General features: G+C 33.3%; 2 protein-coding genes across 2 annotated transcripts in view; both read left to right on the forward strand.

Annotated features, from left to right (window-relative positions):
• Positions 1-13,131, forward strand: part of LOC130992114 (nucleolar complex-associated protein 2) — an 884,658-nt gene that overhangs the window by 316,323 nt on the left and 555,204 nt on the right. The gene's annotated exons all lie outside the window — the stretch shown is intronic.
• On the forward strand, positions 7,665-10,364 carry LOC130992157 (peroxisomal membrane protein 13). Its single transcript, XM_057916685.1, has 5 exons — positions 7,665-7,900; positions 8,348-8,587; positions 9,005-9,339; positions 9,801-9,893; positions 10,028-10,364. The coding sequence occupies exons 1-5, from the start codon at positions 7,876-7,878 to the stop codon at positions 10,235-10,237; spliced, it is 903 nt and encodes a 300-aa protein (XP_057772668.1). The 5' UTR covers positions 7,665-7,875; the 3' UTR covers positions 10,238-10,364.

Here is a 13,131-nt window from a genome sequence, read left to right on the forward strand (position 1 = left end):
TATATATATTGAGTTTATAAGGGGATGACATGTGTTTGCTTAAAAGTGTTTTCAATGCAGTTTATGTTCCAATATGTATTATATACGTGTACATATATACGTTAGCTAATTAGATGATTTTACTTAAGATTTATAAGATTGATGAATCATTATATATATATATATATATATATATATATTATTGAAATCTGTATAATAATATTTGTTTCTAACTTGCGTTCTGCCTATGTATATATGTGTTCTTAATTTTTTATCTATGGTTAAGTATTCTAATTTTATCTATTTAAATAATAATAATTATATTCTTTCTCGGTTATTTATGTTAGTAAATTGAAATTATTATTATTCTATCAAATACATATCGTAAATATTGTATATATTTTGATTAGTAAAAATAATAGACAAAGAGTTATTTACAAATTCATCTTCATGTGCATTCATTGTTTAAGCATATTTTAATTATGATTTCATAATTCATTTTAGGAACGGCGCGCGAGACTTAATTATTTAATTGCAAGAATTACTCAAGAAAGGTTAAGGTGGGGTTATAACGTTGCATTTAACATTTATCCTTATTATACGTTTTACTCAATTTATATGTGTGAGAAGCAGGCAGAGCCTCCGGGCTATGAGACAGAAAGTTATAACCTACGGGTTATATGAGAAAGAAAGTTATAGCCTACGGGCTATATGAGATAGAAAGTTATAGCCTACGGGTTATATGAGAAAGAAAGTTATAGCCTACGGGCTATATGAGACAGAAAGTTATAGCCTACGGGCTATATGAGACAGAAAGTTATAACCTACGGGTTATATGAGAAAGAAAGTTATAGCCTACGGGCTATATGAGATAGAAAGTTATAGCCTACGGGCTATATGAGACAGAAAGTTATAGCCTACGGGTTATATGAGAAAGAAAGTTATAGCCTACGGGCTATATAAGACAGAAAGTTATATAGCCTTCGGGCTAAGAGACAGAAAGTTATTGCTTTCGGGCAATATGAAAGAGCAGACAGTTTTTATTGCACTTATATTTTGTTGTGATTCTTATAATATGGATAAATGCACCCCACTGAGTTTATTGTACTCACCCCAAAATAATATCTTTTTCAGGAGATGACTCGGGCGATGAGAGGCGGAGCGAGTGATGGTCAAGATAAAGAAGAAATAATGTTTTATTTTCAATTGGAATAAAGACTCAGTTTATGATGTTTATTTACTTTTTCTCAGTTGGATTTGAGTTTTAGTTATTTAAGTATTGAAAACTTATTATTTTTATTCAAAGTGCATTTTATTATTTTAAAGAAAATTGGGGCGTCACACACTGTGTGTGCAAATTAGCCCCTAAAGTTAAAAAAATCGTACACTTAAACCCCTCTGACCAAACGTCGTCCGTCAACATTAGTGATTTTTTTTAATTCGAATTATGGGGCCCACCTTCATTTCTTCTTTTTCTTCTCTAGACTTCATTCTCTCTTTCTCATAAACTCTCGCCGGAAATCTAATCTACCTTTCAACCGTATACATCCCATACTTGGATTTCCATTTGTAAACAACTAACATCATACACCAAGGAAAATTAATTACAAAAATTGTTGCAAAATCAGTGACAACCTATGGAAAATCCCGCTTGAAAAGAATTTGGGGATTTCCCATCCCCTACCGTCTGGTAAAGGCGGGAGGCTTCTTCCACTGTTCACGCCGCTTCTTTCTTGGGGGAGGAGATTACTGGGATCACCGGAAGAATACTCAAAAGGGGGGTCAACAATCAGAAAATCACTCCGTTGAGACTTCGCTCCCCTCGACTACCCAATCAACGAGGAGAGATCTTCTAGTCGTTGCGGCTTTAACTTAGATTGAAAACAACTATCCAGGTGAATCGAAAAATGGGCAAGGTTCTCGAAATAATTTTGTTGTGGAAGTCTGAGTACACACATGTTGATTTCCACTGGTGCGTTCTACGTTTTTTTGCGCTACTGAGGGTATTTCTTACATCTAAACTTGATTCAATATTGGGGTCACTAATCTCAGGGGAGACGATGCCGCCGTAGATAGCGGCGGAGATAGAGGCGAGGGTGTCAGCAGGGTGGGTCTTGTAGGTGACGGCGGCGGACTTGCGGATGCCGTCGTCGTTGGTGAGTGGAGCTTTAGCATAAAAAATTTGGTTGAAATCTGCTGAGGAAGATGACCGCTAAGGAAGAAGCAGAAAAAAAAAAGAAAAAAAGGAATATGTAGAAAAAGTTGCAGGTGGGCCCCACAATTCAATTTTTTTTTTAAATCACTGACTTTGACTGACGGCGTTTGGTCAGAGGGGTTTAAATGTATGATTTTTCAGACTTTGGGGACCTATTTGCACACAGTAAATATGATGAGCAATACGCTATAGGGACCTATATTACAGGGGCCTATCTGGACCTTAATTTAAAATGGAATCATCAAAGTTCATGGACAAAATGTATTTCCATCAAATATTGTGATTTACATGGTATTCATCGACTATTATGTTTATTGTTATTTTTTTCGTTATTTGATCCAATTTTATTACTGTTGTTCTGATATCTATGGATCATTATATAAGTTGAGATTCATAATATATTCTTTCGTTTTGATTTTGTTTTTGTTTTTTTTTTCTTGAAAGGAGAGAAGCCACTATATATTTATATTCGAATGAACAAAATATTTAGAAGTCCATTAAAGAAAATCATGCTTTTCGGATCATTACATTTGATGAATTAGTATTTTTATTTATCTTAATTAATTCTCCAAACATTTTCATATTTATTCATTCTTATTTATCTAAACGATCATTTCATTCCACATTGATTTTTTATGAGATTTCACCAAAATAAAACGTATATAAAATGATGCTATTATTCTCCAAACTAAAAATTCACATTTAATTAGTGGAATGATTAGGATTAGTACAATCTTAATTGCTCTGTCAATTTAATTTAATCAAATTTATTTGATAAATGGAAAATTACTTAATTTAATTTTTAAAAATAAATAGTTGTTATTAAATATATGAAAACAAATAAACTTCGGCTGAGAATTTGCCAAGAACAAATCCAAGCAACAATGTAAAAAACGAAACTAAAAGACTCGGAGGATTTACGTGGTTCGATTCAAAATGAATCTACGTCCACGGAGGGTTAATCAGAATCGTTTATTATGTGATGGAGAAATCCCAGAAACAAAAGAAACACCCAAAGTTACAGAGATCAAAAATCACTCCCCAAGAAAATTCCTTCTTGAAAACTCAATCTCACTTGTGTTTTTCCTTTCCTGTTCTATATCTCTCACCAACCTCTCGTGTTACAAAAGTGAAAAGAAAAGATAATCTAACTCCTTTTATGTAACTGCTTTCAGTAGCCCAGCAGAATTCAGTAGCACAGCTCATAGCTCCCTTCTAACGGCTATATTCAACTAACTCCGTTAGTTAGAGTATAACGGCCAAAATTAATGGAACAGTTGCCTTGTTTAGCTCCAGGTACTGCTGTCACTTACTAACAAAATAAATTATTTCTTCAATTTTAATTTGACCATAAAATAAAATATTTTGTACATATTTTTAAAATATAATTTGGATTCAACTTTGATTTTTTATTACTTTACCCATTGAAATATTAAATAAATTAATATAATTTGAATCTTATATCAATTTTCTTAAGCTTCACGGGAGATTATTCTCATAACTTAATTATGGTATTTTAAGATTCAAATGAGATGATGCTCACAAAGCAATTATGTTCTTTCAAACCTTAAACGAAATGATTCGGAACTCAGTTATGATATTTCAAGATCCAAATGAGATGATGCGCAAAAATTTGTCAAAAAATTTCGAGTTCCATATAAAATGATATTTTAAAATTAATTATGATCTTACAAGCTCCAAGTTATATAATTTTTCAAATCAACTTTAATAATTGCGAGTATTATATAAAAATTAATGCAATTTATAGGTCACGCACTAGCATCGTATAAAACGTTTTCCCTCGTGCACCTGAGTTTCCAAGTCTACCCGTTCTTCAACCAAACATGTATTGTTATGTCATTTCTGGTTTCTATTACATAAAGTGTTGTTTTTTTTCCTTTTATTTTTGTTTTTAGGGTGCGTTCTCTTTGGTTGTAAATTTATCACGGAAAAATGAAGGATTAACAAAATTTCACCATTTAAATCCTTACTTTCTTTCCCACGTTTCCTACTTGACCCTTACTCATTCTTTATTTACACTACAAAGGAGAGATAATATTATCACACCATTTTTGGAGGGATAATATTATCTCTCTTTTGTAGTGTAAATGAGGAATGAGTAAAGGTCAAGTAAAAAATGTGAAAAAAGAGAGAAATAATTTAAAGGGTGAAATTTTATTTATCATTTATTTTCTCATGATAAATTTATAATCAAAGAGAACGCACCTTAATGGACATAAATTGTGTGTCAGTAAAAAAGAATTATAAAAAACGAAATATAAATTGAATGATTCAAAAGTGGTAAGACTATTCAATTTAAAAAACGAAATATAAATTGAATTATAAAAATTGTAAGACTATTCAGTTTAAAAAGTAATTGGGTTGATGCAGCCATTAAAAGACACTATTTGATTGAGCCTATAAAGTATTTGAAAATAGCTTATAAGCTGTTCTCCTAAAAAGCTTATAAACTCTCGTTTTTTAAAAAATAGTTTATAAACTTTAAAAATAAGCTCTAAAAATTTATAAACTTCTCAGAACATCTACAATAGATCTCTCAAAATTTTACTCCTAAAAATACTCTTAAAGTCTTCCCTAAATTATTTTTAACCCCTATTTTACAATTGCACACAGCAGCTCTCCCACTTTTCATTATCTATTTTATAAATTTAGGATTAGATTTAAGAGCACTCTCAGCAAATCACCTAAATGCATCACTAACTCTAAATTTAGGCTAAAACAATTGAAAATGAGATTAAAAAAATGCATCCAACAGATCCCCTAAATTGGATGAGGCCCACAAAAAATTACACCTACCTAAATTCAATCTTAAATTTACATCCACCCTAAACTTATTTTAAGCTTATAATTTAGTAGGGCCACACATAATTATTGTTTTTATGTAGAAAATAGGAGATCTGGTGTATGCATTTATAAAATCGAGATCCTAAAATTAAATAGGGAAGCTTTAGGGAGAAATATAGAAGCATAATTTTGGGATTTCTGCTGGGAGTGCTCTAAGGGGGTGTAAATATAGGATTAGATTTGAAGGGGTGTAAATTTTTTTGTGGGCCCAACTTAATATAGGTGTTCTGTCGGATGATCATTTTATCTCACTTTTTATTATTTTAGCTTAAATTTAAAGTTATGATTGATGTATGCTCTCATAAAATAAGTTAATCTATCCCAACTTATTTTCTCATTATCTTATAAACAACAATTATTTTATAAAAGTAATTTAATTATAATTTTTTTATTTTCATCATATATTATTATTATTATTATTATTATTATTATTATTATTATTATTATTATTATTATTATTATTATTATTATTATGTTTTCTCTTTAATAACGATTTTCTTTCACTAACTAAAAATTATTCCTTTAACTTATAATCTCAATTACTAAAATACATAACTTATAAATTCTTAAGAAAAGATACTCTTTTGAAACATCTTAGAGCATCCGCATCGCATTACGCGATGCCTCTTACTTGAGTAGAGGAGGCATCGAGTAATGCGATGTAGCCCCTCCCTACTCGAGAGGCTCACGATAGAAGCACGCGCCAAATAAAAAAAATAAAATTTCAATTTCAATTTGAGCGTTTGGCAATTTTTTTTCTTTTTTTTTTCTCTTCTTTAAATTCCCCTTTCTTCCTCTTTCATTTCCATCATCTTCATTATTCTTCCATAGCACGCGCCAAATAAAAAAAAATAAAATTTCAATTTCAATTTGAGCCTTTGGCATTTTTTTTTTTTTTCTCTTCTTTAAATTCCCCTTTCTTCCTCTTTCATTTCCATCATCTTCATTATTCTTCCACTTCCATCTCCTCTCCACCATCTTCAATCTTCTTCATCTCTCTACAATTTCCATGGATCCACACAACCCAAACTACTATGATCTAAATTGGTGCCCCGATTTTTCCGGCAACTATCATCCCGATTTGGAGGGATGTAACTTGGGGGATGATCCTCCAACCGACGAGGAGGAGCCACCGGCAGCCCATAGTGCCGCCAAATCGAAGAAAGGCAGCCGAATGAAGGAAATCGCCTGCAAGATCAAGCATGACAAGCAGGCGTCGGCGCCGGAAGGAAGAACTATCCGTCATACCTACACCCTTGAGGAGATGGACCTCATCGTCCAAATTTGGACGGAGGATACCAACGATGCCATCCGTGGGGCCGATCAAAAGGGGAAGGCGTACTGGACATGGATTGTCGACCGTGTCAACCCCCTCATCGGCGCCAACCTCAAGCACCGCCAATTCAAGGGCACTGGGCCCGAGTGAGCTAAGATGTGCGGCTCTGGGAGAGTATTTGGGTGGAGACGCGCACCCGGTGACCTTCCGGCCATTCTGACGATATGCTCCGGGACAAGACCCAAATCCTCTTCAAAAGTCGAAGTCCAAATAAGGTCGCCTTCAACTATTGGAACGCGTGGAAAAGTCTCCGGAACAACCACAAGTTCAAGTTGATGTACCTCGAGGGAGACGTGCATTCTTCTAAGAGGACAAATACTACAGAGGAGGGCAGCTTCACCACCTCGGTGTCGGGCGAGGAGATCTCGTCTTCTGGGCCGATTGGAAACAAGGTGGCAAAGGCGGCGGCGAGAGCGGCGAAGGTGAAGGTGAAGGGGAAGGCGGCAAACTCCGAGCAACCATCGGAATACAAAGAGGCATTGGAGCAGTCCGACCAGAACTTCAAAAAATCACCGCCGAGTACGCCAAGAAGAACGAGCTCAAGGAGAAGGAGAACGAGCTCAAGGAGAAAGAACTCGATATGAAGCTCCTCAACTTGGATATGACGCAAATGAGCGATGCACAAAGGAGATGACACAAATACATGGTCCAAAAAATGCTTAAGCGTCGTGGACTTATCTAGAGTAGGATTTTAATTTATGTAATTTTAATTATGTTTTTAAGTTTTTTTTTTATATAATGTTTAGGATTTTTATTTTAATGGAAATTTAATTATTAGTAAAATGTGTTATTTAAATTTGAACAATTAAAATTAAATGAAAAACATAAAAATCAAAATTAAAAAAATCAAGTAAGCTATCATGTAATTCTAATAAGGGATTATAGCCAAAAAATACACGAACTTTGATAAAAGTTGCAATTTTCACTTGAACTTTCAAATTGGCCAAAATATATCTGAACTTATATTTTTTGTTGTAAATTTCACCTCGACGGAGTTCAATCATTGTAAGTTCAGGTGAAATTTACAACAAAAAATATAAGTTCAGGTATATTTTGGCTAATTTGAAAGTTCAGGTGAAAATTACAACTTTTATCAAAGTTCGTGTATTTTTTTGCTATAATCCCTTCTAATAATGCTTGCTTACTCAATATGATTCCCTCCTGTCAAGTAGACTATCCTACCCGTGTGGATGCTCTTATAAGCTACCTATATTAGCTTATTAAGTATTTTTAAATAAACTTAGCCAAAAGTAATAGCATAAGGGCCCCACCCGCCATTTCTCCACCGCGTCTCCTGAAACTCGTGGAACAATTTGGAGGGCAAATCCGTCAATTACCTTTTTCAACGAAATTTCTTGGGCTATGCAATGAATGCAAAAAAATTCAGATAAACATTCAGCACTGTTTTTTTTGGCCGATCAATTTATCATATCTCTCTCTCTCTTCTTCTCTCTCTAGGGTTCGAGGACCCTTCCCGTCAATGGAGAACAACGGCCAAGCAGCTGGTAAGTCGGCTGAATTCCGCTAAATTCGATTAGCTATTACTATTCTCTCTTGGAAATTTCTGTATTTCTGGGCGTATTTGGTCATTTGCGTAGCTTGATTGTTTTTTGGTTGGTGGGATTAGCGATTGATTTGAAGGATTGAAAGTTATAAATCCGTCGAATTTGCTGCAATCATGTTAATATTTCATCTCCCCGTTCATTTGATTGTGCTGCTGCTTTGCACCTTTCAATTATTCAGCTTGATCGCACACGGCAAAAAAAAATATTTATATTTTTAAATTCAATTGGCTTAAGGGCTTTTGTTGTATATATCCATTCCTGCTCAATCCTCTAAGCCGTGATTTGTCTTTGCATATAGGAATTTAGGGAATTGGCCAATATTTTTAAAGGAAAGAGTTAATTCTGTCATAGATCACCTGTGTGTATAACGTGGCTAAATTGGTGCAGCTAGTGGTCCTCCTCCAAAGCCATGGGAAAGAGCAGGGTCTTCTTCTGGACCTGCACCGTTTAGGCCACCCTCTGCTGGAAATACGAGCGAAGTCGTAGAAGCTTCTGGGACGGCTCAACCTGGTGAAGTTGTTTCGACTACCAATACAAATGTTAATAGAAATACAGTTAATTCAGTTGGCCGACCCGTCCCTGCCAGGCCTTGGGAGCAACAACAGACATATGGGAGCACTTATGGAGGTAGGGATGAATTCTTCTTTTTGAAATGAGCAGAAACATGGCTATATTGGGGCGAGTTCATACTTGCCTCTTTTTGAGTACTATCTAGATGAAACTTCAGTATATGGATCAAGATCATTTACAGAACCTATAATATTTTGACAAATCATAGCATCTACATGTTAACATAGTCGCATTGATTAGAGGAAAAAACCGCCGAGTAAAATATGAAGACTGACTTAAGGAGAACTGGAGAAGGAATCTAATGTGGATGCATACGTAATCTAGACTTATTCCATGATGTATAGGTGCTGAAACGCAACATAGAATAGTTGTAGATGCCATATATATGTTTCTGTGTAACTAATTTCTGATGAGATGTATGCTTCTGTTGAATTATGTTCCTAGGTGATAACATTTGGTTTGTTTCTTATCCAGGTTATGGTACAGGTGTAAACTATAATTCTGGATATGGAAGTGGGATGTACGGTTCTTCATATGGGGGACTTGGAGGGGGTGTTGGTGGTGGCATGTATGGGAATAGCATGTATAGAGGGGGTTACAGCGGACTTTATGGGGGTAGTAGCATGTATGGCGGAGGAATGTATGGTGGTGGTCTGGGTGGTGGTTTAGGGGGTTTGGGAGGTGGTTTGGGAGGTCCCATGGGGGGCTATGGAATGGGCATGGGAGGGCCTTATGGTGAACAGGATCCTAACAATCCTTATGGACCACCTTCTCAGCCACCTGGTTTTTGGATTTCGCTAATGCGAGTGGTGAGCTGAAAGCATCCTTTGTCTTTCTTTTTTATTAAGTTTAGTTCATGATGATTGATGTCATATCATTGTTGGCCCAAGCTGATTCTTAAAACTCTAATGATAATTAATGAATTGATGTGTTATGAATTTATTTTATGCTGTGGTTTGCAATCTATTCTTTTCGTGTCACGAGATTCCCAATGCCAAACCACATTCCAAAAAAATTAAAGAACTGATCACCGCGGACATTCTATTAGTAGCATGAAAAGCCACACTTTGTGGATGAAGCGTTTTCAATGTCCCTTTCTATGTACATCTACCTCCGAGCTAACTCGAGCAACAATTCCACTTATACATAGCTGTTCAGTTAATAATGCTTATGAAAACATTGGATTTCTGATTTAATTCTAGCAACTTTTCTGCTGATGTCTCACTATTTCCCTATCTAAATTTATGGTTAATTTGTTTGACAATGGCAGATGCAAGGAGTGGTTAATTTCTTTGGGAGGGTGGCAATCTTGATCGACCAGAATACTCAGGCTTTCCATATGTTCATGTCTGCCCTTCTTCAGGTACCTACTTCCACCCATGTCCACATTCCAGTTCAGTTTCTAAATATGAGAGGGGAAAAAATGAATTAGATAGTAATATCATTAGTTTGAGTGCAAAATGTGTTCCCATGCATCTAATTCCGATGGTTCTGCAGCTATTTGATAGGTCTGGAATGCTGTATGGAGAGCTTGCTAGATTTGTTCTTAGAATATTGGGAGTTCGAACAAAACCCAAGGGAGTTCATCCACCTGGCGCTGAAGGTCTACCCGGGCCTCAGAATATGCCAGGAAATCAGAACTACGTCGGGGGCCCCAAGGCTGCTCCAAGTGGTGGTTGGGATAGTGTATGGGGTGATGCTAGGTAATGCACCTATATATATGAGTTTCTTCGTTGTAGTCGAGCATTCAAGACGAGTATTGGTTCTAAATCTGCACTGAAGATTGAATGCAGAAGAAAGAGGACCAGCAAAATTGCCATCTCCTTGTAATAAAGCTTGCCCCTATCCCTCTTCTCAATCTGGCTCCATACATGTAAAACACACCCAAAAAAAAAGAAGAAAAGAAAGAAAGAAGCAAACACTATTGTGCTAGTATTAGTTGAATGTGTTTTTGTATTGAAAAAGTTTTAAAAAAGTTTTTGTAATGATTGACCATCATCGATGTGCTATTTTGTGGAATTCAATACTCTCTCCGTCCACCAAAAAAACTCCTACTTGCCTTTAAATATTTGTCAACAAAATAAACTCCTACTCTGCTTTTTAGACAATTATACCCTCCCTTACTTTTAAAATTACTACACTTTTACTTATTGGGCCCACTTTACTCTACCATTACTTATGTAATTAGTCTCCCTTAAACTTATTATTATTATTATTATTATTATTATTATTATTATTATTATTATTATTATTATTGTTGTTGTTGTTGTTGTTATCCTTATTATTGTTATTGTTATTGTTATTGTTATCCTTATTATTGTTATAATTATTATTATTCTTATTCTTATTATTATTGTTATTGTTATTATTATTATCCTTATTACTGTTATTCTTATTATTATTGTTGTTGTTATTATCCTTATTATTATTATTATTATTATTATTATTATTATTATTATTATTATTATTATTATTATTGTTATTGTTATTATTATTATTATTGTCGTTGTTGTTGTTGTTGTTGTTGTTATTATTATTATTATTATTATTATTATTATTATTATTATCCTTATTGTTATTATTATTATTGTTGTTGTTGTTGTTATTATTATTGTTGTTGTTGTTGTTGTTGTTATTATTATTATTATTATTATCCTTATTATATTTATTATTATTATTATTATTATTATTATTATCCTTATTATTGTTATTGTTATTGTTATTATTATTATTTTTATTATTATTATTGTTATTGTCATTGTTATTATTATTGTTGTTGTTGTTGTTGTTATTATTATTATTATTATCAAATAGCTAGTGAAATATTAGTAAAAGTAATCACAATACATAAACACTACCCTTTTAGTCTTTTACACCACATTTACACCACCTTTTTCAGTTTTCTTAGTCTCCGTGCCGAACCCCAACTGGGAGTTTTTTTGGTGGACGGAGAGAGTATAATTTTTTTTACAATAATGATTTTCAGACACCAAGGTGTCTAGACACCTTGGTTTTAACCGATTTTTATATGAATTTTTGATTGAACCGGTTTTTTGCTAATTTATGATTTTACTAAAATATTCTTTTATTATATTTCTCATTTACTTTTAATCTTATCTTATTTTTTGTTTGTATTTTCGTTTCTTCCATAATGTTTCCCGTTTTTTTGCAGCTTTTTCGTTTTTTGCAGTTAATTGTTTTCCAACTTTAATTGCTGGTTGGGGTTTGTCCCTCACAAGGTTATTTATTTTCAAAAAAATTATAAATAATATAATAATTGGAATTTATATGAGTTTTAATTGCAGATTTTTTTTTATTTGTTTCAAGATTTTATTATTTAGTTTTCGAAATTAATTTTGTTTTTCGAAATTAATATTTATTCGTTTCAAATTTTTATTATTTATTATTTTGATTTTTTTTTTGAAATTAATATTTATTTTTATTATTTTTCGAAAATTATGTTATTTTTATTTATTTCCACCAATTTAGAGATTATCCTAAAATAATCTTAGATTTGATTCCACTAATTTATTTTCAAAAAAATTATAAATCATATAATAATTGGAATTTATATGAGTTTTAATTGCAGATTTTTTTTATTTATTTGTTTCAAGATTTATTATTTAGTTTTCGAAATTAATTTTGTTTTTCGAAATTAATTTCTATTCGTTTCAAATTTTTATTATTTATTATTTCGATTTTTGTTTCGAAATTAATATTTATTTTTATTATTTTTCGAAAATTATGTTATTTTTATTTATTTCCACGATTATACTAAAATAATCTTAGATTTGATTCCAATAATTTAGAGATTTAAATTTCTCCAAATAATAATCTCATATTTGATTCCACTAATTTAGGGATTCTCTTAAAATAATCCTAGATTTGTTTACATAGATAATTTATTTTTCGAATTTTAATACAGATTTGAGTCCACCACTAGCTTTAATTTCACATTTTTTTTTGCACAAACCTCGATATTCAGTTCTGTCAGAACGAAATGGATTATAGTTATAAAATCGTTGAACGAGGTGTTGTGATTATAAAATGGCATAAACATAGTGAATTGTATAGGCAACTATTCCATTCTTTTAATCCGTCGTCTTCAACTTCAGTCGACAAAATTTGGGTAACTATATTTCTTTTTAGGGCAAATAGCACCAAAATCCTCGAAGTTTCGTAGAATTCGCATTTTTTTCTTGACCTTTAAATTTCTTGTTAAAATCATTGAACTTAATTTCGATTCTCATTTTTCCCATAAAATTGATCGACAATTTAACCAATGCTGATATGGCTGTCGAAAAGCCACGTAGGATTAAGTTTCCGGCGACTCAAACTACATAGTTTCGCCGAATTCGCAATTTTCCAGTGACCTCAAATTAAGATTCTTGAGACAAAAAAACATCCAATCCATGTCTTCGTCTTCGTCATCCCGCTGGAACTTCAGCCACGGACACACAAATACGAGGCTGCCACTGCTGTAACTCCGGCGAGGAGGCCCCTCGTCCTTCATCTGTACTCCCTCAAACTGAAGCACCCTCTGAATCTCCCTCTCTGTCCACTCCCATCCGCCCTTGGCTGGGCAGCAGCGACACCGCCGC

This window comes from Salvia miltiorrhiza, chromosome 7 (genome assembly GCF_028751815.1).
Source record: "Salvia miltiorrhiza cultivar Shanhuang (shh) chromosome 7, IMPLAD_Smil_shh, whole genome shotgun sequence".
Taxonomy (NCBI): Eukaryota; Viridiplantae; Streptophyta; class Magnoliopsida; order Lamiales; family Lamiaceae; genus Salvia; species Salvia miltiorrhiza.